The sequence below is a fragment of the Phyllobates terribilis genome, unplaced genomic scaffold, assembly GCF_046119375.1.
Source record: "Phyllobates terribilis strain yellow unplaced genomic scaffold, ASM4611937v1 Scaffold_4__5_contigs__length_816908805, whole genome shotgun sequence".
Lineage (NCBI taxonomy): Eukaryota > Metazoa > Chordata > Amphibia > Anura > Dendrobatidae > Phyllobates > Phyllobates terribilis.
The window spans coordinates 602,667,010-602,694,637 of NW_027362764.1; the positions used below are offsets into that span (position 1 = coordinate 602,667,010).

A 27,628-nucleotide genomic window follows, 5' to 3' on the forward strand; every position below is an offset into this window, starting at 1 on the left:
ATCTAGCATCGCTGGGAACGGCCAGCCAGGGCAGCGCCGGACTAGACTAGACTCCAGCTGTGGTCACCATCTGGATCTTCTAACTAGAAAAGCAAGAGCGTTTTAGAGAAATACAGTATATACCTTGCTGAAGTCGTGCAGCCATGCTCTGAATCATGGCTCCCGTGGTTTGGGTAGCATGAATCAAGTGACAGGTTCTCTTTAAGGAAATTAGATGTTACTGTACCTTTTTGAACCGCCTCAGGAAAGTTATATAGTTTCCATTGGGAGAGAACATCAATTTGTGTGATCAGGCATCCTTTTCTTTCCTTCTCTAGCTTCAATGCCTCTTCTGCTTCTTGACGGTCTACTTCCAACCTCCAGATCAACTGTACAACTTCCGAGATGACAGCTTTGGTATCTAACTTCGTAGATGAATCTCCACTTTGCTCTAAGAAATCTGAAGAAGGAAAAACATAAGGATATTTGTTGTATCCAGTGTTCCTCCCAGCATATACAGGCTGTAATTCTTTTCCAAAAAGTAAAATACAGCAATGTGGATAAGCATTTAAGTAGTATCTAAGTTTACATTCATACATTGCTGTCGTTTAGGTAGAGAAGAGATAAAAACATTGTTGATAACCTGAAAAGCTTTACAAAATCGTTTCTAAGGCTCTGGGACTCCAACAATCAACAATGAGAGGCAAATTATTAATATAGTGAAGACTAGAAACAACAGTGTCGGTCTGTGAAATTACTGCAATAGCTCAGTGACAACTCAAAATATCCCACAAGAATATCCAAAAAGCTATGGTCTACTTTATCAGCAGCCAACAAAGCTAGTGCCCTTATGGCTGCCCATTTTTTGCAGTAAAGCCCACTGCATTATCTCACAGGGAACTTAGGATCACCAATAGAGGTTACTGTGGGTCCATGAGCGAAGATGAGACTTGACACACGTCCTACTCATAACGAGGTAAGTACACATTTGTTTCCTATTCCAAATTGATTGCCCATCAATCCATAATTGTTTTGGGTATTCATTTTTACTAAAAGTATTTTTTTCATAACAGCTTTTGCATTGTCTACCCTGGTGGCTATCAAACATAAACTTCCGTGAAAAAAAATTCTAACCAATAAAAAAATTCATTATCCTCCATAAGGTTGTTCAAGTGTATTCCAGGCAAAAGTTCCAGAAGTGAGAAACCCCATCTATCAGACATTTATGTCATGTTCTGTCTATAAACCTTTCTACCTTTATAATCAAGGTAAACATTTTATGACTAAACACAAAAACAGAACTAAATATAAATATATAGCCATAGAATTCCATATGTGTGTATGTATATATATGTGTGTTTAACATATTTATGTAAGGCCATATATAAAATGTTGTTTTACTTAAATATTGTATATACAGAACTTAATATAAAGCCTTAAGAAAAAAAAATCACCATTTTATATATATGTATGTGTATATACATACATACAAATACACTACACATATACACACCTATGGGTATTCTACAGAATAACATCAGCGGGGCGGGGGGGAGGGGGTCAGTGCTGGAGAGGTGCTTCTAATGGAAGGTTCCTGACCCCATTCTTATACAACCCTTTCGTTGTCTTCACCTTCTATCGGGGCTGTTCAAGTCCCGTGGTGCCATCTTGTGAACACAGCTTCTGACTGTCCAGAAGTCAGAAGATACATAACAAGCTCTCATTGTAAGTCCATGAGAGCCAGAACAAGACATGTATTAAGTTGTGACCTCAGGCTCCCTCCAGCAATCAGAGGAGCAATCCAGCAGGTCACAAACTTCCGGAGACCAACGGGAGTGGTGGTGATAAAAGGTGAAGACGGCATCAGGCAAGTGTAAGGGCAGAGACACACTGACGTATTTCTCATGTGATCATCGCATCGCACTGAACGGACTGGCCGGCACCTCTCCTGACCTGAGCATGACAGCAAGATGTATTTCTATGCAGCTGTCAAGCTCAGGTACGAGGTTTACCATGCGATCCTCAGACGAGAAATACAGCAGTGTGTCTTTGCTCTAAGAGTAGTATCAGGACCTTAGATTAGAAGCATCACTCCAGCAGTAAAATGAAAAAAAACGCTGGAGTGGTGCTTTAAGACTTTCTATTATTTTGTTTATATACAGTATATGTAAATTTTAATTTAATAGCCTTAAAAAAAAATCACAGTAGAATATCCATATGCGTGTGTATATATATATATATATATATATATATATATATATATATATATATATATATATAAATATATATACAGTGCTGGCCAAAAGTATTGGCACCCCTGCAATTCTGTCAGATAATACTCAGTCTCTTCCTGAAAATGATTGCAATCACAAATTCTTTGGTATTATTCTCTTCATTTAATTTGCTTGCAAGGAAAAAACACAAAAGAGAATGAAGCAAAAATCAAATCATTGATCATTTCACACAAAACTCCAAAAAAGGGCCGGACAAACGTATTGGCACCCTCAGCCTAATACTTGGTTGCACAACCTTTAGCCAAAATAACTGCGAACAACCGCTTCCTGTAACCATCAATGAGTTTCTTACAATGCTCTGCTAGAATTGTAGACCATTCTTCTTTGGCAAACTGCTCCAGGTCCCTGATATTTGAAGGGTGCCTTCTCCAAACTGCCATTTTGAGATCTCTCCACAGGCGTTCTATGGGATTCAGGTCTGGACTCATTGCTGGCCACCTTAGAAGTCTCCAGTGCTTTCTCTCAAACCATTTTATAGTGCTTTTGGAAGTGTGTTTTGGGTCATTGTCCTGCTGGAAGACCCATGACCTCTGAGGGAGACCCAGCTTTCTCACACTGGGCCCTACATTATGCTGCAAAATTTGTTGGTAGTCTTCAGACTTCATAATGCCATGCACACGGTCAAGCAGTCCAGTGCCAGAGGCAGCAAAGCAACCCCAAAACATCAGGGAACCTCCGCCATGTTTGACTGTAGGGACCGTGTTCTTTTCTTTGAATGACTCTTTTTTTTTCCTGTACACTCTATGTTGATGCTTTTTCCCAAAAAGCTCTACTTTTGTCTCATCTGACCAGAGAACATTCTTCCAAAAGGTTTTAGGCTTGCTCAGGTAACTTTTGGCAAACTCCAGCCTGGCTTTTTTATGTCTCGGGGTAAGAAGTGGGGTCTTCCTGGGTATCCTACCATACAGTCCCTTTTCATTCAGACAGTCGACGGATAGTACGGGTCGACACTGTTGTACCCCCGGACTGCAGGGCAGCTTGAACTTATTTGGATGTTAGTCGAGGTTCTTTATCCACCATCCGCACAATCTTGCGTTGAAATCTCTCGTCAATTTTTCTTTTCCGTCCACATCTAGGGAGGTTAGCCACAGTGCCATGGGCTTTAAACTTCTTGATGACACTGCGCACGGAAGACACAGGAACATTCAGGTCTTTGGAGATGGACTTGTAGCCTTGAGATTGCTCATGCTTCCTCACAATTTGGTTTTTCAAGTCCTCAGACAGTTCTTTGGTCTTCTTTCTTTTCTCCATGCTCAATGTGGTACACACAAGGACACAGGACAGAGGTTGAGTCAACTTTAATCCATGTTAACTGGCTGCAAGTGTGATTTAGTTATTGCCAACACCTGTTAGGTGCCACAGGTAAGTTACAGGTGCTGTTAATTACACGAATTAGAGAAGCATCACATGATTTTTCAAAGGGTGCCAATACTTTTGTCCACCCCCTTTTTTAGGTTTGGTGTGGAATTACAGTGCCTACAAGTAGTATTCAACCCCCTGCAGATTTAGCTGGTTGACACATGCGGAATTAACTTGGCATTGTGACATTTGTACTGTAGATCAGCCTGGAAGTGGGAAATGCACTGCAGCAAATTTTTTTTTTTTTTTTTTTTAAACGTAAAAAGTTAATTCAGAGTGTCATTTATTATTCAACCCCTCAAACCACAAGAATTCTGTTTGGTCCCCCTAAAGTATTAAGAAGTAGTTCTGGCACCAAGAATAATGAGCTTCACATGTGTGGATTAAAGATCTCTTTTGCCAGCCTTTTCTGACTATTTAAGACCCTCCCCAAACTTGTGAACAGCACTCAGACATGGTCAACATGGGAAAGACAAAGGAGTATTCCAAGGCCATCAGAGACAAGATCGTGGAGGGTCACAAGGCTGGCAAGGGGTACAAAACCCTTTCCAAGGAGTTGGGCCTACCTGTCTCCACTGTTGGGAGCATCATCCGTAAGTGGAAGGCTTATGGAACTACTGTTAGCCTTCCACGGCCAGGACAGCCTTTGAAAGTGTCCTCCCATGCCGAGGCCAGGCTTGTCCGAAGAGTCAAGGCTAACCCAAGGACAACAAGGAAGGAGCTCCGGGAAGATCTCATGGCAGTGGGGACATTGGTTTCAGTCAATACCATAAGTAACGTACTCCACCGCAATGGTCTCCGTTCCAGACGAGCCCGTAAGGTACCTTTACTTTCAAAGCGTCATGTCAAGGCTCGTCTACAGTTTGCTCATGATCACTTGGAGGACTCTGAGACAGACTGGTTCAAGGTTCTATGGTCTGATGAGACCAAGATCGAGATCTTTGGTGCCAACCACACACGTGACGTTTGGAGACTGGATGGCACTGCATACGACCCCAAGAATACCATCCCTACAGTCAAGCATGGTGGTGGCAGCATCATGCTGTGGGGCTGTTTCTCTGCCAAGGGGCCTGGCCATCTGGTCCGCATCCATGGGAAGATGGATAGCACGGCCTACCTGGAGATTTTGGCCAAGAACCTCCGCTCCTCCATCAAGGATCTTAAGATGGGTCGTAATTTCATCTTCCAACAAGACAACGACCCAAAGCACACAGCCAAGAAAACCAAGGCCTGGTTCAATAGGGAAAAAGTCAAGGTGTTGGAGTGGCCTAGTCAGTCTCCTGACCTTAACCCAATTGAAAACTTGTGGAAGGAGCTCAAGAATAAAGTCCACATGAGACACCCAAAGAACCTAGATAACTTGGAGAAGATCTGCATGGAAGAGTGGGCCAAGATAACTCCACAGACCTGTGCCGGCCTGATCAGGTCTTATAAAAGACGATTATTAGCTGTAATTGCAAACAAGGGTTATTCCACAAAATATTAAACATAGGGGTTGTATAATAATTGACCCACACTTTTATGTTTAAAATTTAATAAAATTCAACTGAGCAACATAACTTTTTAGTTTGTAAGATTTATGCTTCTGTTCATAAAACCTACTCTCGTTTGCAGTTTGAAGGCTCTAACTTATTTGCATCTTATCAAACCAGCTAAATCTGCAGGGGGTTGAATACTACTTGTAGGCACTGTATATCTAATTTGGCTTTAGGACATTTTTTTTGTGTTTTTTTCATTGAAGACAAATTAAATGAAGAGAATAATACCAAAGAATTTGTGATTGCAATCATTTTCAGGAAGAAACTGAGTATTATCTGACAGAATTGCAGGGGTGCCAATACTTTTGGCCAGCACTGTATGTGTGTATATATATATATATATATATATATATATATATATATATATATAAATATAAATATATATCTGTGTATGTGTGTGTGTTACTCAGCCGCGGTTCAGGTAGGAACAAGAAATGTTTTCATAAAAAAATGTTCAGGCAGGTTTATTCTGACTTAGCACAGACCAACACACTGGAGATCCACACGTCTCCAGACACAGACACCAAATGAGACACTTGGCCTCCATTTTATTTACAACAAACCACGCCCTGGGGTGGGGATATGTGAGCAGCCACTCCCACCCATCTCTTATGACTGCTTGTAAAAACCGGCCCTGATACACCCTATTAACGCTCTCAGCATTATGTGTGCTGGAGCATGCTTTTCCGGTTTTACATCACTGAAGCTGCCAACTTCAGCGATACATATCTCACTCCCCTCAAGGACATGTACGGCGGCCATCTTGCAATATATATATATACAGGGTTGTCCAAAAGTAGGTGGACAGAAAGTGTAATAAGGTTATGAAGGGGGAGATTTATCAGACATGGTGTAAAGTGAAGCTGGCTCAGTTGCCCTTAGCAACCAATCAGATTCCACTTTTCATTCCTCACAGACTCTTTGGAAAATGAAAGGTGGAATCTGATTGGTTGCTAAGGGCAACTGAGCCAGTTTCACAGATCTAGTTTTCAGAGATAGATCTCCCCCAAATCTGTTTTCTTTTCAGATAATTCAGATAACACATAATGGCAAATAATTTAAATACAGATCAAAGAAAATGGATTTTAACAGAGTATTGGAAATCTCAAAATGCTGAAACCGTCAGAGCAAATTGGGTTGAAACATTTGGTACTCAAGCCCCAAAGAGACAAACCATTTACCGTATTTGTGACAAATTCAATGCCACTGGCTCAATCCTTAATGCTCCAAATACTGGTCGACCCAAAACAGTCTGTACAGAAGGTAATAAACAACTTGTTGCTGAAACATTTGTACAGAGTCAAAAAAAAGTCCACCAGAAGAGCCTCTTTGGAAATGGAAATTTCACGAGCTTCTATCATGCGAATCCTGAAATCTATTGGGTGGAAAGCTTATCGTCCACGTCTAATTCATGGGTTATTGGAGGATGATCCAGACAGGCGGCTGCAATTTAGTGAGATTATGCTTAACGAAATTGAAGAAAATCCAGTAATTTTAGATAACATTATTTGGAGTGATGAAGCTTCTTTCAAATTATCCGGCCATATTAACAGACATAATTGTATTTACTGGTATAATGAGAACATGCATTTAACATTAGAGCAACAACTAAATGAGCCTGGTGTCAATGTTTGTGGTGGTAGTTCAAGTTTTGGTGTTTTAGGACCAATATTTTTTGATGGAACATTCACAGGAGATAAGTATCTCAAAATTCTAATGAATCAAGTTGTTCCCCAGTTACAGCAACAGCCTAATTCAAATGACCTTTATTTCCAACAAGATGGGGCCCCTCCACATTATTCAAGAGTAGTCCGCGAGTATCTTGAGGAAACATTTCCTAATAAATGGATTGGCCGAAGAGACCCACTTGATGGGCCGGCACGTTCACCAGACTTGACCCCAATGGATTTTTTCTTTTGGGGAGTACTCAAGGACAAAGTTTATAGTCGAAAACCAAAAAGTGTCAGTGATTTGAAAAATTACATAAGAGATGCATTTCAAGAAATTAATACCCAAAGAGACTTGTGCAAAAAAGTTTGTTGAAGCGTAAGAGGCAGACTCCAAAGCTGTGCAAATTGTAATGGAAAACAGTTTGAGCACCTGCGTTGATAAAATTTAAGGGCTTTTGTATTATTGTTCAGAATAAAATTTAATTGTCAATGTTATGCTTGTGTTAGTAAATATAATTTTATATATAAGTCAAAATAAATGTTATTATTTTCTGGCCACCTACTTTTGGACCACCCTGTATATATATATATATATATATATATATATATATATATATATATATGTATATATATATATATATATATATATATACAGTACAGACTAAAATGTTGGACACACCTTCTCATTTACAGATTTTTCTGTATTTTCATGACTTTGAAAATTGTACATTCACACTGAAGGCATCAAAACTATGAATTAACACATGTGGAATTATATACTTAACAAAAAAGTGTGAAACAACTGAAAATATGTCTTATATTCTAGGTTTTTTAAAGAAGCCACCTTTTGCTTTGATGACTGCTTTGTACACTCTTGGCATTCTCTTGATGAGCTTCAAGAGGTAGTCACCGGAAATGGTTTTCACTTCACAGGTGTGCCCTGTCAGGTTTAACAAGTGGGATTTCTTGCCTTATAAATGGGGTTGGGACCATCAGTTGTGTTGTGCAGAAGTCTGGTGGATACACAGCTGATAGTCCTACTGAATAGACTGCTAGAATTTGTATTATGGCAAGAAAAAAGCAGCTAAGTAAAGAAAAACGAGTGGCCATCATTACTTTAAGAAATGAAGGTCAGTCAGTCTGAAAAATTGGGCAAACTTTGAAAGTGTCCCTAAGTGCAGTTGCAAAAACCATCAAGCGCTACAAAGAAACTGGCTCACATGAGGACCGCCCAAGGAAAGAAAGACCAAGAGTCACCTCTGCTTCTGAGGATAAGTTTATCCGAGTCACCAGCCTCAGAAATCGCAGGTTAACAGCAGCTCAGATTAGAGACCAGGTCAATGCCACACAGAGTTCTAGCATCAGACACATCTCTACAACAACTGTTAAGAGGAGACTTTGTGCAGCAGGCCTTCATGGTAAAATAGCTGCTACTAAACCACTGCTAAGGACAGGCAACAAGCAGAAGAGACTTGTTTGGGCTAAAGAACACAAGGAATGGACATTAGACCGGTGCTGAGCTTTGGTCTGATGAGTCCAAATTTGAGATCTTTGGTTCCAACCACCGTGTCTTTGTGCGACGCAGAAAAGGTGAACGGATGGACTCTACATGCCTGATTCCCACCGTGAAGCATGGAGGAGGAGGTGTGATGGTGTGGGGGTGCTTTGCTGGTGACACTGTTGGGGATTTATTCAAAATTGAAGGCATACTGAACCAGCATGGCTACCACAGCATCTTGCAGTGGCAAGCTATTCCATCCAGTTTGCATTTAGTTGGACCATCATTTATTTTCCAACAGGACAATGACCCCAAACACACCTCCAGGCTGTGTAAGGGCTATTTGACCAAGAAGGAGAGTGATGGGGTGCTACGCCAGATAACCTGGCCTCCACAGTTACCAGACCTGAACCCAATCGAGATGGTTTGGGGTGAGCTGGACCGCAGAGTGAAGGCAAAAGGGCCAACAAGTGCTAAGCATCTCTGGGAACTCCTTCAAGATTGTTGGAAGACCATTTCCGGTGACTACCTCTTGAAGTTCATCAAGAGAATGCCAAGAGTGTGCAAAGCAGTCATCAAAGCAAAAGGTGGCTACTTTGAAGAACCTAGAATATAAGACATATTTTCAGTTGTTTCACACTTTTTTGTTAAGTATATAATTCCACATGTGTTAATTCACAGTTTTGATGCCTTCAGTGTGAATGTACAATTTTCATAGTCATGAAAATACAGAAAAATCTTTAAATGAGAAGGTGTGTCCAAACTTTTGGTCTGTACTGTACATACATACATGATATATACATATACATATACAGTACAGACCAAAAGTTTGGACACACCTTCTCATTTAAAGTTTTTCTGTATTTTCATGACTATAAAAATTGTACATTCACACTGAAGGCATCAAAGCTACGAATTAACACATGTGGAATTATATACTTAATAAAAAAGTGTGAAACAACTGAAAATATGTCTTATATTCTAGGTTCTTCAAAGTAGCCACCTTTTGCTTTGATGACTGCTTTGCACACTCTTGGCATTCTCGTGATGAGCTTCAAGAGGTAGTCACTGGAAATGGTCTTCCAACAATCTTGAAGGAGTTCCCAGAGATGCTTAGCACTTGTTGGCCCTTTTACCTTCACTCTGCGGTCCAGCTCACCCCAAACCATCTCGATTGGGTTCAGGTCTGGTGACTGTGGAGGCCAGGTCATCTGGCGTAGCACCCCATCACTCTCCCTCTTGGTCAAATAGCCCTTACTCAGCCTGGAGGTGTGTTTGGGGTCATTGTCCTGTTGAAAAATAAATGATGGTCCAACTAAACGCAAACCGGATGGAATAGCATGCCGCTGTAAGATGCTGTGGTAGCCAAGCTGGTTCAGTATGCCTTCAATTTTGAATAAATCCCCAACAGTGTCACCAGCAAAGCACCCCTACACCATCACACCTCCTCCTCCATGCTTCACGGTGGGAACCAGGCATGTAGAGTCCATCCGTTCACATTTTCTGCGTCACACAAACACACGGTGGTTGAAACCAAAGATCTCAAATTTGGACTCATCAGACCAAAGCACAGATTTCCACTGGTCTAATGTCCATTCCTTGTGTTCTTTAGCCCAAACAAGTCTCTTCTGCTTGTTGCCTGTCCTTAGCAGTGGTTTCCTAGCAGCTATTTTACCATGAAGGCCTGCTGCACAAAGTCTCCTCTTAACAGTTGTTGTAGAGATGTGTCTGCTGCTAGAACTCTGTGTGGCATTGACCTGGTCTCTAATCTGAGCTGCTGTTAACCTGCGATTTCTGAGGCTGGTGACTCGGATAAACTTATCCTCAGAAGCAGAGGTGACTCTTGGTCTTCCTTTCCTGGGGCGGTCCTCATGTGAGCCAGTTTCTTTGTAGCGCTTGATGGTTTTTGCAACTGCACTTGGGGACACTTTCAAAGTTTGCCCAATTTTTTGGACTGATTGACCTTCATTTCTTAAAGTAATGATGGCCACTCGTTTTTCTTTACTTAGCTGCTTTTTTCTTGCCATAATACAAATTCTAACAGTCTATTCAGTAGGACTATCAGCTGTGTATCCACCTGACTTCTGCACAACACAACTGATGGTCCCAACCCAATTTATAAGGCAAGAAATCCCACTTATTAAACCTGACAGGGCACACCTGTGAAGTGTAAACCATTTCCGGTGACTACCTCTTGAAGCTCATCAAGAGAATGCCTAGAGTGTGCAAGGCAGTCATCAAAGCAAAAGGTGGCTACTTTGAAGAACCAAGAATATAAGACATATTTTCAGTTGTTTCACACTTTTTTGTTAAGTATATAATTCCACATGTGTTAATTCATAGTTTTGATGCCTTCAGTGTGAATGTACAATTTTCAAAGTCATGAAAATACAGAAAAATCTTTAAGTGAGAAGGTGTGTCCAAACTTTTGGTCTGTACTGTATATGTATAGATTTATAGATATATATATATATTTTCACACACACGCACATATATGAGTATTCCATAGTGAATTTATTTAAAAGCCATATACTAAATTTTATTTTTGCTTTACATACTGTATACTCACACATACATACACACACATATATATTTATAACTGGATAGACATTTTTTTCCACAATATAAACAATAATAATTGCAGCAGCCAAAACAATATACCGTGCAAGTAATGGCCTTGAGTGAAGAGAATCTATACTGTTAAAGCCTAAAAACTATTACACCTGAAGACGCTAAGTCATAGAGCAAATCATTGTATCTTGCTGAAGAGAAGAAGCCTAATAAAACAAACCAAACAGTGCAGACATCATTGACAACATCTTTTAAGTGTTAATTGTGCTGAGCCTTCCGGAGCTGAAGCATTAGTGCTATTTCTTCAAGTGCATACTTGAAGATAAAACTTCAGTGTCTGCAATCTCTTAGCAATTTTCATTTTGCTTTCACATTTCTCCGCAGAGAGATTTCACAAACTTCTACTGAAAAGCTTAAATTCATAAAGCATTTGTCATCCCGCCCGTCATTTTGATTGTTTTAAATTTTGACTATTGTGTTCTGTAAGATAAAATAAATTCTAATAATTCACTGATTGTTTTATAGCACTGAATATGGAAACAAGCAAACATAAAATTATTATGCACAATAGGACCTAGCTTAAAACAACAACTTGGAGCAATGTTACTCATCCAGCGGATTATTGCTTGTCCTGGCCTAAGTGTTGGCAGCTGCTGATAATGGGCAGCAATGACACTAGGAACATAACAGCAATAAAAGAAAAATTGAGTCACAATAGAAATATGAAGAAGCAGATGGATACAACCTATCACAATCCCTTTAAAAAAAAACACACACACTCATTTTCCCTATTTTTTCCTGTTACGGGGGTTTGCAAGGCTCCAAAGAAACACCTTGTATTCCAGAAATCTAACATCATGTGCTCCATTTTCTTCCAACCTTTCCAGCAAGGCTCTTGGCTGAGTGGCTTTCCCATAAGGTGGAGCAAAAATGGTTGTAGGGGATGGATAAGTTTGTGAATTGTCCTAGACTGAAGTGGGCTTTTTACTGTGAGGACACTTTTTATCTTGGATTTTAAAATTACTTGATTTCATGGCCTTGACCTACGGAACCTCATGTTTGCCTTCTTTGTGCACAAAGGTGGAAACCAACTTGTTTATTAGTGTATTATCTGTTAGGATATGTAAGGCAAATCAGTTTTTTCCCTCTGTTGTAGTACTGAAGCACTGGAAAGAAACGGATACCAGAACTCTTTACTCTTGTTTTTCAAGGGATCATTTCTGGTACCCTGTACAATATTTGTTGTGCTGGACTGATCCAGGAGGCAGATGACAGCAATTACTGCAGCATTTTTATATATAGCTCTAGAAGCAGGACTAATACACAACATTTTTCATGAGTTGTGTCTGGCCCAAGCATAAAACAACTTCATATCAATGAACCCTACCAGTTACTGCTCTAAAAGTTCTAGCTTTTACTCTTATTTCATTCATGCTGCTCCCCTGAGTATTTTGATGGTTTCCTTTTTTAAATCTGCTATAGGTTAAGTGCACACTGAAAGTTTTTGATGCGTTTTCGCGGCTTTTTTTTCCGTGCGGAAATGCACCAAAAATGCTAGGTAATCCACCTGCCAGCCATTGCAATGACAATCCTGTTGTGCTGTACACATGATGCAGAATTTTCTGCTCAGGATTGTCATTGCGTTAAAATCTGCAGAATGTCCATTCTTTGTAGTGTTTCTGCAGCGCAAAAACGCTGAAGAATGGTACCCGGACCGGGCAAGAAGACTACTTCTCCCATCATCCGACTGTTATCAGTGGGAGCGGCGCGGCTGAGGGGAGCAGTAGTCTCCTCAGCCGAGCCAGCGTGTACGCAGTGAAAAAAAAAATTAAAATCTATTTAAAATAAAAAAAACACCTTTTATCCTCACCTGTCCGGCGTCCCCCTGGTGTCCCGCTGTCCTCCTGATGTCCCCTGGCGATGCTATTATCATCCCGGCGGCCAGCCATACACTGACAGGAGCGCACTCGCTCCCAGCAGTGTACATCGCTGCTGCCGGCTGAGATCACATGAGAGTTCATCGGCTGAAGATCAGCTGAGAGCTCCGGGACCTCAGTTTACGGCACCGGTGCTGTGTGGGAATATTCTCACGAATGTTTCCACACAGTACTAATGCAGTATGAGGTCACCAGAGCTGATCAGCTAATCTTCAGCTGATGAACTCACCTGAACTAAGCATGCAGCAAAGCAATGTACACTGACAGGAGTAATTTTACACTCCTGTCAGTATATAGTGCTGTCTTTTACAGCAGTCACATCAGTGTAGAAGTGACTCGAATAGCCAAGGGACAATCTGGATTATGTCATGATGGCAGACAGGTGAGGGATATGGTTGTTTGTTATTTTTGTTTGTTTCCAGAAGACGAGGGATTCGGGGATTGAGAGAACAATAAAAAAAAATTAAAACCGTGTGTAATTTTATTTCAGTAAAATACTTTATACTGGCCATGTCTTTATTGAAAAAGCATTGAAAAGTTAACTGCGGGGTTAGTAATGGGGCACCTCTCCATTACTAACCTGGGCTTCACAGCAGTGGGAAGAGCGGAGGCTAAGTGCCAGATTTGGCACGTCTTATGGATGCGCCATTTTTGGGACTGCTGAGGGGCGATATTATTAGCCGCGGAGGGGCTACTATATAAGCCTGCAGCTGTCTGTTTAGCCTTTTCTGGTTAGATTTTATAGGGGGACCCTATGTCAATTTTTTTTCTGGGGTCCCCCTGTAATCTAGCCAGTAAAGGTTAAGAAAACAGCTGTGAACTGTTATTAATAGCCAGGGAACATTTTTGGCTAATGGCCCCTTCCTCGGCTACTAATATCAGCCCCCAGCGGTCAGCTTTCTCTCTGTTGGTTATAAAATTGACGCGGGAGCCCACATCATTTTTTTTTTACTTTTTAGGCTATGTGCCCACGATCCGGACGTAGCAGCGCTTTGGATGCAGCATATTTTTGCTGCATCCAAAACGCTGCGTTCTATTGAAGGCAGATAAATCCACATGTGTTCACTTAACCATGCGTATTTACCGCATTCAATACATTCTAGTGGTCAAATTTCTGTTGCGGAGTCTAGGGACTCCGCAAGAGAATTTGACATGCTGCGGTCCTGAAAGACGTGCAGCATGTCAGTGTCCACGGGTGATCTGCAGCCTCAGATGCACACAGAGTGGACATGGGATTTCTGGAAATCCCATCCACTATGCTGTAACATCTGGACGCTGCATAAACACGCAGCTTCAAACCTGCAGCGGCTCCTGACCGTGGCCACGTACCCAAACTCACCCGCAGCATGTCAATTTCTGTAGCGGACACGCTAGTGTTTGCTGCGGATTTTGACCGATTGAAATATCATTATATGCGGTGGATCCGCATGTATTGACAACAAAAGGGTGGCAATAGAACAAAGTGTTTTGGATGCAGCGAAAATATGCTGCGTCCAAAGCGCTGCTTGTTGCTGTTTGTGAAGACGTAGTGGCTAATAAAACAGCTGTGAGCTGTTATTAATAGCCAGGGAACATGGTTTCCTAATGGCACCTTCCTAGGCTAAAAATAGCAACTCTCAGTGGCCCCAAAAATGACTTGAATGGAAATGCTAATGAGATTGGGTGCATGGGATTAGCTGACACCTAGCCCTTTTGTTTGGTGATGACAAGGTGTCAATCAGACCCTTTCATTACTAAAAGCTAATTAAAGTAAAGTAAAGAGTTAAATAAACACACACAGAGAGTAAACACTTTATTTGAAATACAACATACACATTCTTTAATCATGTAAATTAACCAATTTACTCACCCCAGGTCTGATGGTAATCCAACGGTTGAAGCAATGTCCCACGTTTCTTTTTTCAAATATCTTTATTTAGTTCCAAAAAGCATTCATTGATGTCTAAAAACACATCCAAAAAAACGCATTAAAAAAATGCATCAAAAACGCATCAAAAAACGCTGCAAAATCACAGCAAAATGTGTGTTTTTTCCACAGCGTTTTTTCCTGCCAAGAGAGGCAGAAACGCTGCAGAAATTTCTGCATTCAAATCCTGAACGTGCGCACATAGCCATATGGTTCCAGAGATATGGGCCATTTTATTTAGTGCTTCTTTTATGGTCTTTATTAAGGGGGCGCCACTAACAGGGTAGTAATGCAGACCAGCCTAAAAACACTCCCTCCTTTCCCCAAGAATCCTGTGAGCCACACCTCCTTGGAAAGACCAGAAAAATTAGCACTGAATAAAAAGGACCATATCTTTGGAACTGTATGACAGATTTTAAAAAGAAAAACTATGAAGTACTTAGGGGAGCAGTAGGAATAAAATAAAAGCAAAAACTGGACACTTTTCACATGGTGACAGATCCTCTTTAACCAATGATAAGAACATAAAAGTTAGCTTTTAAGACATATACCTGAACATTTTTGGATTATTTGTGTTTTGGACAACCTGGGCAAATTTTTTCTTTTGGACTGTAGCTTTAACTTAAAAGAACATTATTTTAATCTGATAAAAACACATGTCGTATGACACATTGGGCAGTAATATCAGGAAATGTAGTGTTTAATATTTACTACTGTGAGGATAGTTTTTTACCTCGTATTTTCAAATTACTTGAACTTATGTCTTTGATTAAGTGAACCTCACTTTTGCTTTCTGTTTTGACAAAGATCGAAATCAACTTGTGTATGAATATGCATAAAATGTTGGGGTATGTTCACTGTTGCAAAGCCAGGTAGGCTAGGGTTAAATCCTAGCTCTACAAGCTCTGATTATTTGCACTTGGATGGCTCTGCATATAACTAGGCTAGGTGTTCACCTTAGTCAGTGTGCTTGGAGAAGCTGACCAGAGTGGATTTGTGTTGGAGCTAAAGAGAGAGACAAGCCAGAATCTCTCTCTCTGGGAAGAGTCTGCACATGCCTTGTGCACCACAATGCAAGTATAATTGGTTGCTATGGACAATAGCTGTTTTGTTTGACTGGATTGGGACTAGCTCAGCCGTGTATGAATAGTCAGGGTCTGTCTTGATTAGTTAGCACCTGGATAAAGCTAGGATTTATGTTTATGGTTTTTGTTTTGGTACAATGCAACCAGTGAAAAAATAAACATCACATTGTTTTGATACAAGAATCCAGTGCTTGTGTGAACGCTACCTACTTGCGCACCTGAGAGAGTGAATCCCTACATCACATATATACACATTGTAAGACTGGGGTGCCAAGGGCCCACTGGAAATACTGATTCTGGGGGCCCACTGTTCAGCTACATGTAAATATTACATTGCCCTCATTCACAAAGTTACTTCTGCTTCTATATAATGATAAACCAGGTAGTTTGTTAAATGAAAGATGAGATCCTGCTTCTGTTTCTATATAGTGAATCAAGTGCATTGTGCTAACTACTGCTTATATTGCAGGGTGGGGGGCCACTCCACCACAGGGGCCCACCCGGGAATTCACCTGTTCCCCTGGGGCCAGTCCAAGTCTGTATAAACAGCCAGCCAATGTTTTTTTCATGTATATGCAACCAGTCAATATTTTTCAGCATGGTACTGAAAAGCTGGACAGAGTTGATACCAGATCTGACTGCATTGTTTTCAATGGGATCACTTTTGCCATCTGGTATTTTTATATCCAGCTGTGGAAGCTGGACAGGTGCACAAAGTGCTTTTCACCAGTTGTGTCTGACCAACTGGTGACCCAGGCATAAACCTAACCGAACACAGGCTAGGTTTTTACCTTTTACTTTTTGACTGTAACTTTAATTTAACAGAATCTTATTTTAATCTGGTGCAAACACATGTTGTGTGGTAAAGTAGGTGGCTATGTCAGGAAATGTGGTGCACAATTCTTAGATCTTTGGAGGATACCAATGTTATTTATTGAAAAACTGAACATCCATTCAAATCTCAAATTTTACACATTTTAAGAAGTGAAAATAACCCCTTTAGGGTTCGCTCACACTGGCGTATAAAGAAAAAATCGGTTCCATTCTCATCCAAAAAAGCAGGACGAGTGAAATCCATATGGTATTCTGTAAGTCATGCGAATGTGCAATTATTTTCTCGCATAGCATCTGTATGGCATCCGTATGATATGCGTATGCAATCCCTATGTAATGTGTTTTTATACCATCTTTTTCTAATTTAAGACTATTAATGAAGGGCCTTTTAGATTGCTAACCCTATAAAAACACCCTAGCAAAGGTCAGACGCTGAGCACATCCATATTTTTTGAGAGATCCCCATATTATTCTTCATCCAATTGTTGTTTATCCTACCATATGCAGATATGTCCATTATTAAGAATTTGTCATTCAATACAACCGAACGGGTCCTGTTTAACTGGGTGCTGTCCCGTGAATCTGGAACAAGGTACCCAGCCCTCTCAGCTCCGAAGAGACGTCGCAGAGTCTGGGCCATTTTGCACAGGGAGCTACACAGTTACCCAGACAAATTCTTTGCATACTGCAGAAAGGGCATCCCACCTTCGACCGGCTACTGGAAGAGCTTTGACCAGTCATCACACGTTTCCGGTGATGTATTTCGGCTGAAGAGCGACTGATGCTGACCCTGAGGTAATTGAACAATCCAAGCATTTTTTTTCTTCTTCTTGCTGTTAAACAATGTTACAACCATGTGGTTAAATATTTCCTTGTTGAAACTTTTTATTTTTGGAAATTTTGGGAGACTGAACTTATGTTGTCCCGCTTACAATACTAGAGGGAAATCATGACATCGTTAAGAGTGTTTGTGATTTTAGCTTTGGCCCTAACTTCCATGTTTTGTGAGTCACATCATGCCTCTTGTGTTTGCTAAACTGGTTTCCGCTGCAACATTATTCTGTCATCTCACATATTAAAAATTTATAAAATGGGTTGTCTTTACAGGCTGCATGTCTTTTGGATGTATTTTCCAACCCTCAAATTTGGTGTTGCTTTTTTGGCAAATATTACTTTTTTAAAGCCTCAACTGAGGCTTTTCCTTAATTTAATTAGACATCTCTGCCTGTTTATACGTTATTTTGTGTGTTGTTGATTTTCACTAATTTTTTGGGCTTCAATTTCTATTTAGGTTTCTTTAGACTGGCCTCTCCTTTGCGGTGCTGCACTTTCAGTTTCTTCTTGGGAAGTCGATTATCTCCGGCATCGTGCAAAATACCTGACAGCAAATCTGCCAATTCCTGTACTGTATTGGGGCAGTTGACGGAAAGCACATCCGTGTAAAGCCGCCAAACTCAGGGTCCCAATAGTATAATTACAAACAATATTTTTCAGTAGCGCTGTTAGCCCTGGTTGACCGCAATTACCAGTTTGTATTTGTAGATATTAGGGCCTATGGAAGAACTGGAGACTCGCAAATCTTCAATTCTTCCTTAATGGAGCGGCAGCTTCTCAACAATGAAATGGGTGTGCTTCCCCCATGGATACTCCATGACTCAAGTGGAGAAGCTGTCCCGTTTGTCCTGGTTGGGGATGAGGTGTTTCAGCTGAGCTGTCATGTGATAAGTCCTTATCCCAGCCGTGGTCTGGACCGGCGACGGCAGATTTTTAATCACTGGCTTACTAGGGCACGGCATCTAGTCGAATACGCCTTTGGCATTTTGTGCGCTAAATGATGGGTATTGATGAGTGCCCTCCAATTAAACGAGCAAAATGTCAATAGTATCATTAAGGCCTGTGTAATACTACATAATTTCACCCGCATCCACAATTCGCCTGTGTCTATGGATGCTGAGGGGGGATTGGTAATCAATCCTGGTACAGTATCACAGGTTGGGCCCAGATGCCATGACTCTTTTGGCCTCAGAGTCCGCGAAATGTTCGCTGATTATTTCATGACGCCTGAGAGGTCAACACCCTGGCAAGAAAATTGTGTTGTGCAATGTTAGTACAATATCTTTTTTGCTGTCGCTCTGCCCCCCAAAAACAAATCTAAAAATAATTTATTTGTATAATAGCTTTTGCACCAAAAAAAGAGTGTGAATAAAAAGACACAAGCAAATATCAAACTAAGCAGAAAGATATGTTTAATTTTCACATAAAAAGGCAACAAATCTGGCAAAAGGCAGGCAAGGCCACAAATCAGAAGAATAAATAAAGTGTTTCTTCAAAACCATTAATCCTAAAAATTCGAAATTATAAAATGAGAGATGTGGTAGGGAGGGTGGTCTGGCGGAAAGATTAGGTTGGGTAGAAGGATGAGGGGAGGGAACATATGACCAGGAGGATGGGTTGTAAGGAGGGGTCATATAGGTGTGCCTGTGGTGGCATGTAGCCCCCTTGGGCACTCGGGCCTTGTGCTGCCTCCTGGTGGTGTTCCCTCGAATGGCATTGGGTCATGTGACCTACATTGTATGGAAGGTAATGTGGGCCATGGTGCCATCCTTCCTGAAGAAAACAAAGAGGTACCCAGCTGGGTACGTCTTTGCTTTCTTCAGTATTTTTTACCTCTTGTCAGGACGAATTTCCGTGCTCCATTCTTCGGATTGCTCAGGTGAGCAATAACTTTTTATATACATGGTGCCATCCTTCCCTTGGGCCACTGGGGTGGGGCTGCTCAGAGTCTCCAGCATGGTATCCATGAGAAAATGGTGGTGGTGGTGGTAGCTGGGAGGTAATAGTGCCGGCTGGTTGGTGCCTCTGGCCACGTTCCAGCTGCTTGTGTTCTAGCACCTTAAAGACATCCTGGGGATCGTTGGGTGGTATAGCTGAGTCGATGAAGAGCAGCATAGACGATTTCAAGCAGAGCTTCATATCTGCAGTGACCTTCCACAGATGCTGCGCCACACTGCAGCAAAAGGCCTCCTCCCCATCATCATTCACAGTGCGAGATAGTCTAGTTATCGATTATCTACCTCGCGGTGTGTGGTGTTGAGAGGGGCTCCCACCTTCACTGGGCATGGCGGAGTTTGTGAGCCACTAGGGACAAAGCATCAAGCAGTAGAGTGGGGCTGCTGCTCCACACCTGGTCCTCCTGCTTGGGGTCTATCGCTGGCCCAGCCGATGGTCCACCACATCGGACTCAGATGGTGTGTCCCTGTCCAGTAAGTTGGTATCAATTCTGGAATTAAAAATTGTCAGGATAGGTAACAATAATATGAATAAAAAGCACAATTTCAAACAACAGCACAGAGGTTTCAACTTACGGTTTGAGCTCCATGATGGGCGCAAGGAAGTTGAGTCTATCCATATAGAGATAGGGTCTTTTTTGGGGGCCTCATTTCCACTCTTGACTTGCTGCCGCCACTCCTTTCTATACTTATCCCTGCATCGTCTTGTCACATGAGTCACTGAAATGGGCACAACAGAAAAAATAAAGATCAGGACACCTAAAAACCAACATTCCGATAATGTGTCTGTGTTTTGTTCTTCTGCAATGGAGGATGTGTATATTTGACACTTAGGAAGTATAGGAGTATTTTTTGCTGTACCTTATTTTAGGGTGAAAATCACATTTCCCGATCGAGGACGCAAAAATTATGGGATGTTATTTTTTGAAAAATTTGAATTTCAGCCATACATTAGGGAGGAAACAATCCGCAGTTGTTCATTTGGTGTGACATTAGGATGCTTGGCCAAATATACGCAAAAATGGACTCAAAGAAGGTACGTTGACAAAAAAATTAGCATACTGTATGTGGGACAGAAATAAGGGTAGCAAACAATACAGCGAATAAATGAAAGCAAAACTTACTAATTCCAATTTGGTCATCCCGTGGGCTGTCGTCATACTGCGAGCACATTTGTCTGCATATGTACGTCCAGCAGGCATCCCGTTTCTGCTTCAACGTACCCCGAGTCTCTGTCGTCCCATAATTCTGGCCGCTCCTGAAGAAGGACCAGAAGCATCTCCACATTGATGGGCCGAGACATCCTCTTTTCACTTGATCTCCATGGACGCGTGTATGTCTTCTCTTGGGTCGTGTTTGGGAACACTTCCTTGTGAGTTAACTTCCTGTCATGGGATGATTGAATATCCTGTGTCTTTTTGATTTGTGATATGTAAAAATCGGACGCCATACGGATGGTCCGTGTGCCGTCCGTTTTTTTCTCGCACTGATTGACTTGCATTGGTGAGTCTCGTCCGATATACGCGGCCACTCACTGCATGCTGCAATTTTTTTCCTCATGTGGAATTCAGCTGAGGAAAAACTCACAGATCACTGAGTCATTGAATAACATTGGTGCGAGTGCAATCTGATTTATCGGATTGGACTTGCCCGTTTTATACACTAGTGTGAGCAAGCCCTTAATAATATACAGAGCCATAATTTATTTTGTCAATTTTCTAACCTGTTCCCTAAATATAACAGCTGCTGTTTTCTGTTACCCATCCCAAAAAACAGCGAGTCCAAATGAAAATAAATGCTAACAACAAGTTTGCCAGCACCCTCTAGTGGTTATGCCTGGACTCACATTAGTAAATGTTACCAGCATTTATCCCTTTTATTAAAGCTTAGTTTCTTACCAGTTAGTACTATACGAATATAATATTATATCATTAATAATTTTTAATAGTAAATTATAATAGTATGACATCATGTAATATTATTGCCTATTAGATGTACAGAAGATAAAAACTGGATAAGCATTTTGCATGACTTAGTAAGATTTAGGAAAAAGAACTGAATATTGCAGAAAAGTATACATTTATATGCATTTTTCCAGACACTGGAGTGGTCACAAGTAATTATAGGAAAATGTTACTTTTGCTTTGTCTTGTAGCACTGGCATTTATCAATCTCTCAGTCGCTGCTTAGTAACAGACTGTAAACCGGGATTTCATAGAGACAATACATGCCGACAACGTGGCAGTCTATAGTCTGTTCATTTTAATCTTCTTGTAAAAGAATCTTAAATTATAATTGCTATTTTCAAGAATTACAGTGTAAATTCCAGAAGTGTTACATTACAGTAAACATGGAATATAATTCTATAGCTGCTCCACTATCCAGAAGCATCCAGAATACAGTGATATAATAATATAATACAGGAGTATGGAGATCATCAGCACAAGGACAAGTCTAGGATACAGCGAGCAGACTGGACATTGAATAGACAGGTCACTAGTAACCTGTGGATTACGTGCTCTAATGTGTATAAGGGGCTGTACGCCGCCACTCAATTCTGCGTTGGAGATGAGTGGTGCTGATGACATTACGACCCATTGTGCACGCACCTCGGCAGGTATGTGGGGTCGTAATATCATCAGCACCACTTATTTCCAATGCTGCCAGACAACCAGTTTAGACCCTTTGTGACCAAGCAAGTTTCTATTTTTGCAAGTTCATTTTTGTCCTCTACATTTTTTATTTTTCTTTCAAATAAAAATATGAGGTTTTGTTTTTTGCAGAACGAGTTGTAGTTTTGAAGCGCACCATTCATTTTACCATACAACGTACTGGAAAATGGGAAGAAAATTCCAAGTGTGGTGAAATGGAGAAAAGTACTGCAATTCTGTCATAGTTTTTTAGGTTTTGTTTTTTTTGTGTTTATTGTATGGTAAAAATTACCTGGTAACATTGATTTTCCAGGTTACAGCATTACCGAGCTTATATAATTGTTGAATAAAAAAGAAATTCAGAAGTTTGTAAAGAAAAAAAAAAAAATTGCCCATTTTCTCAGACCTTCATTATTACATTGAGGGAGCTAAATTTCTTTGTGGAAAGCTGTATTTTTTATTAGCATCAATTTGGGATACAAGCAATACTTTTATTGATTTGTATTGCATTTTTGGGGGAGGCACAGTGACTAAAAAATGTCATTTACTATGCAAGTTGAATAATTTTATATTTTGATATATATATTATATATATACAGATTTTTGTGGCTGCAGCAGTACCAAATAGGTTTATTTTTTTAATTTAAATTGATTGCAAAGGTGATGATGGGCAACCAAAATGGCGCTACAGCATGCCTTAAATGCCGCAGTTAGAGCCTGACAGCGACATTTAAAGTGCCAACAGCAACAATCAGAGCTAGTTCCAGACACTAGTCTAAGAGTCGGATGCTGGCTGTATAACACAGTATGATGGTCCATAGACCATAGCCCCCCTATACGCAGTATGATGGCCCATCGCCCCCCTATACGCAGTGTGGTAAAGCAACTCGCTCAGCTGTCCAAAGGCAGACACAGGACACACGGTTCGGGATAACTTCCTGCTGGTTTATTCTGTGAAAACAAACACCATAGCCAGAACAATAAACAGAATTTTTTTAAAAATTCCAAAGTCAAATTAGAAAACAGCAAAAGGCAATGGTACTCACCAGCCAAAGATTCAAGAAAAATGCACACCAGGATGCAGCCGGCCCCCTTTTGTAAGAAGGAGGTAACACAGGTGCAGAATGCTGATGAACAACACTCTCACCCCCTCTTACTGGAGGAGCGACTGCCTAGCATTAAAACTGCACAAGATGAAACTTGCAATAGGGTGCAATTCACAGACTCGCGGCACCGTGCCTGGTCAGCATCTATTACACGCCCCTACTATTTGATTAGGCGGGATGCCTGGCACCCTATCCGTGCATCGCAGAGGTGCAAAGCCCCAACTCACAAGGTCACCATTAATGGGCCTGGCTGCGCCCTGGCAGATAAAAAAGTGCAAAAATATCATATGAGGTATTAGTTAATATTTTGGCCAAAATACGTAAGCTCGTAACCCAAACATCAAGGGTCCTCACGATTTTGCGAGTCCCTACTCTAACATTAAAAACAAACAGCATAGCCAGAACAATAAACAGAATTTTAAAAAAAATTCCAAAGTCAAATTAGAAAACAGCAAAAAGTCGCTCCTCCAGTAAGAGGGGATGAGAGTGATTGTTCATCAGCATTCAGCACCTGTGTTACCTCCTTCGTACAAAAGGGGGCAGGCTGCATCCTGGTGTGCATTTTTCTTGAACCCTTGGCTGGTGAGTACCATTGCCTCTTTGCTGTTTTGTGGTTTATTCTGTAGCATAAACTTCCAGCAGTGTCCCATAAAAATAAACAGGCCCTCTCGGGGTCAACGGGAAAACAAAAGAGAAGGTATAACAGAGTCCATTAGCAAGCAAGGCTCTGCCCGCTCTGGGTAGCACAGTAAAGTCTTAGCCAACACCAGTCCTCCGGTATTGCTTTCTGGCTTCAACCAAACACAGCCTGGAGACTTCCCTCTCCAGACCACACACCACCCAGAACAAACTACTGACTGAGTATTTAACCCTGCTCAGCCACACCATGAGGGGAGGTAGGGGAATGGCCTCCCACCCTTTTTGCCATTCCCATAAAACCACACCCTTTAAGAGGGTTAACCCCCAGCATATAACATGCTGGCAGAAATTTAGTAGGTTTCAGTTCACACAGGAGAGCAACCAGAGTGACACATAGCTCCCCTCGTATATCAGACCAGTGACTGTCACATATTTCCCCCCTCTGCCCAAAGCCGGGGGTTTGGGCACCTTCCGACACCAGACAGGGAATCCTAGAGAGGGCATCAGCGTTCCAGTGTAACTTCTCGGGCCTATGCTCTACTTGAAAGTTAAAGTCCTGAAGACCTAGGAACCATCTAGTTACCCTGGCATTTTAACCCTCTTTTGCCTTAACCATCTCAAAGGGGTATGGACCACGAACTCCTTCTGAAAGTCTGGTGCGACCAGGATCAGCTGCTTGCACAGTCTTCAACTGTTGAAATGCGGTCTCTGTTTCCTCTGTCCACTTCACCATAGCTGATCTGGTGCCTTTTAGGAGATCCGTCAGCAGTGCGGCCATCATGGCAAAATTCAGGATAAACCGCCGGTAATATCCCACCATACTCAGGAATGCTCTTACTTGCTTCTTGGAGAGCGGTTACGGCCAGGTCTGGATTGCCTCCACTTTATTGACTTGCGGCTTTATTTCGCCTCTCCCGATGACATAGCCCAAGTAATTGTCCTCCTCTTTCCCAACAGCACATTTTCTCGGATTTATAGTAAATCCCGCCTTCCTCAGCGCATCCAGAACGGCCTGTAGTTTAGGTAGATGACTAGCCCAGTCTGGGTACAGTGTCAACAAGGTAGGCTGCGGCATACTTCTTATGAGGAGCTGGGATCCATAGCCCTCTGGAAGGTGGCTGGGGCCCCCTGCAGTCCGAACGGCATCAGAGTGTAGTGAAAGCTCCCATCAGGTGTCGAGAAAGCCGTCTTCTCCTTGGCCATCTGGGACATGGGGATCTGCCAATAGCCCTTTGTCAGGTCAAGAGTGATGTACCTTGCCAGTGCAAGCTTCTCGATGAGTTCGTCGACGCGGGGCATCAGGTATGCGTCACACTTGGACACCTCATTCAGCTGGCGGCAGTCGTTACAAAACCTCCACTCTCCATTGGGTTTTGATATGAGGACAATTGGGCTTGACCATCTACTCTTAGACTCCTCTAACACACAGAGGTCTAACATACTCTTCACCTCGTCGGAGATCACCTCCCAGAGTGCTTCCGGAATCCGGTACGGCTTCAGATTCACTTTTACATGTGGCTGTCAGTACGTCATGCTCTACCACCTGAGTATGCCCTGGCAACTCTGAGAACAGGTCACGATTCCGCTGTAGTAGTTCTCGACACTGTTGCTTCTGGGCCAGCGAAAGAGTCTCTGCTATAGTGACCTCTTCCACCTTGCCTTTGGGAGTGACTCCTAGGCAAGGAGTTTCCAAAGGTTCCCGGCTTGAGCAAGTTCACATGATTTACTTGGCGCGGCTTTTTTCAGCCAGGCTGGTGGACTTTATAATTAACTTCGCTGATTTTCTCCACCACCTTGTATGGACCTTGCCATTTGGCCAGGAACTTGCTCTCGACTGTAGGGATTAGCACCAAAACACAGTCCCCGGGCTGGAACTGCCTCAGCCTTGCCGATCGGTTATAGACCCTTGCCTGGGCTTCCTGGGGCTGGAGGAGATGCGCTTTCACGATCGGCATCACTTTCGCTATTCTTTCCTGCATCTGGGCGACATGTTCAATGATGCTCCGGTGTGGCGTTACTTCGGCTTCCCAGGTTTCCTTAGCAACATCCAGAAGCCCTTGCGGATGTCGTCCATACACGAGCTCGAACGGAGAAAAACAGGTAGAGGCTGGTGGGACCTCCCTTACCAAGAAGAGCAGGAAGGGCAACAGGTAGTCCCAGTCACGTCCATCCTTTTCCACAACTTTCTTGAGCATCTTTCAGGGTCTTGTTAAAGTACTCTACTAAGCCATCTGTCTGTGGATGGTACACCGAGGTTCATAGCTGGGTAAGCTGAAGGACCTTGAACAGCTCCTTCATTACCTTGCTCATAAACGGGGTCCCTTGGTCCGTTAGGATATCCTTCGGCAGACCCATCCTGGCAAATATATGGACAAGTTCCCTGGCTATGCATTTACTCAATGAGTTTCTTAATAGCACCGCTTCTGGATACCAGGTCGCATAGTTCATAATCACCAGAATGTATTGGTGGCCTCGGGCTGATTTGACTAAGGGCCCTACTAGGTCCATAGCAATCCTCTCAAAGGGGATCTCTATCACCAGTAGTGGAACTAATGGACTACGGAAGTGGGAAGAGGGAGCGGTTATTTGGCAGGGGGGGCAGGACCTACAATAGTTGAGAATTTTGCGGCAACACCCAGGCCAATAAAACCTTCTTAAAATCCTCTCCTGAGTTTTCTCGACCCCTAGGTCCCCCCCAGAACATGTGAATGGGCCATATCCAGTACCTTCAGTGTGTATGGCCCCGGCACTAACATTTGTTCCACTATCTCACGGCCCCTTAGTTTGGCCACTCGATATAACAACTCCCCCTGAACTGCAAAGTGAGGGAACCTGGTGTCATACAGTAACCTGGTCAAACTCCCCCTTTAAGGTCAGGTCCCGAATTTGAGCAGTCCCAAAGTTCTCTCCGGACACATCCAACTCAGGGAGATCGGCTTCCTCGGTCACCGTCTCGCCCTCATCGCCAGCAAGGACGCACAGTGGGAACTCATCCACTTGAGACTTCATTGGGGGTTCTTCTCCAGGGACCTACCGGCGAAAAATTTTGGAGCATTTTTCACTGTTTTCATAACATATCAACAATAAGAACATGGAAGAGTCCAGGAGCCATTTGGTGAGCTGCATATCCTGCTACATGTTCACAGACTTGCCAGTGGAAAAGTCAAACTTCACATGCCAGAAATGCAAGCTTGTGTCCCTGTTGGAGGAAAAGTTGCGAAATCTAGAAGAGAGGTTAACTACCTTGAAAATCATTAAGGAAGGTGAAGAGTTCTTAGACAGAGCAGAATTATCTCTTCATGATACAGAAAGAGAAGAAATTCGAACTGCACCTGACGAAACAGAGGAACTGAAGCATGTGACCCAGAGAAGCAGGAGGATCGAGAGGCAGTCAGCACCTATACTGCTCAGGAACCAGTACCAGGCTCTCACGCAAGAGAAACATGAAGAAATACAGCAAGATAAGACTTTGCCCACAATGAATAACCTTGTAAGCCCTCAGAATCCTCCTGGATGGAGAAAGAAAAATGTTGTGAAGAAAAAACGGAGAGTGGTGGTTATGGAGGATTCCCTGTTGAAAGGAACAGAGGCCACTATCTGCAGACCAGACATAACCTCAAGAGAAATGTGCTGTCTTCCAGGAGCAAAAATTAAAGATGTGTCTGACAGGATATCAAGACTCTTCAGACCTACAGATCACTACCCATTCCTGCTAATACATGTGGTGTCAAATGACACCGCAAGAAAGGACCTGGAAACCATCTGCAGTGAC

The 27,628-nt window shown here is 42.1% G+C and overlaps 1 protein-coding gene across 3 annotated transcripts in view; it reads right to left on the reverse strand.

Moving 5' to 3' along the window:
• The window catches only part of CCDC178 (coiled-coil domain containing 178), an 825,613-nt gene that overhangs the window by 740,064 nt on the left and 57,921 nt on the right, over positions 1 to 27,628 (reverse strand). For all 3 annotated transcript variants that reach the window (XM_073676720.1, XM_073676718.1, XM_073676719.1), the window contains exon 6: positions 227 to 439. In XM_073676720.1, coding sequence (XP_073532821.1) covers positions 227 to 439 — 213 coding nt within the window. The remainder of the gene's footprint in view (positions 1 to 226; positions 440 to 27,628) is intronic.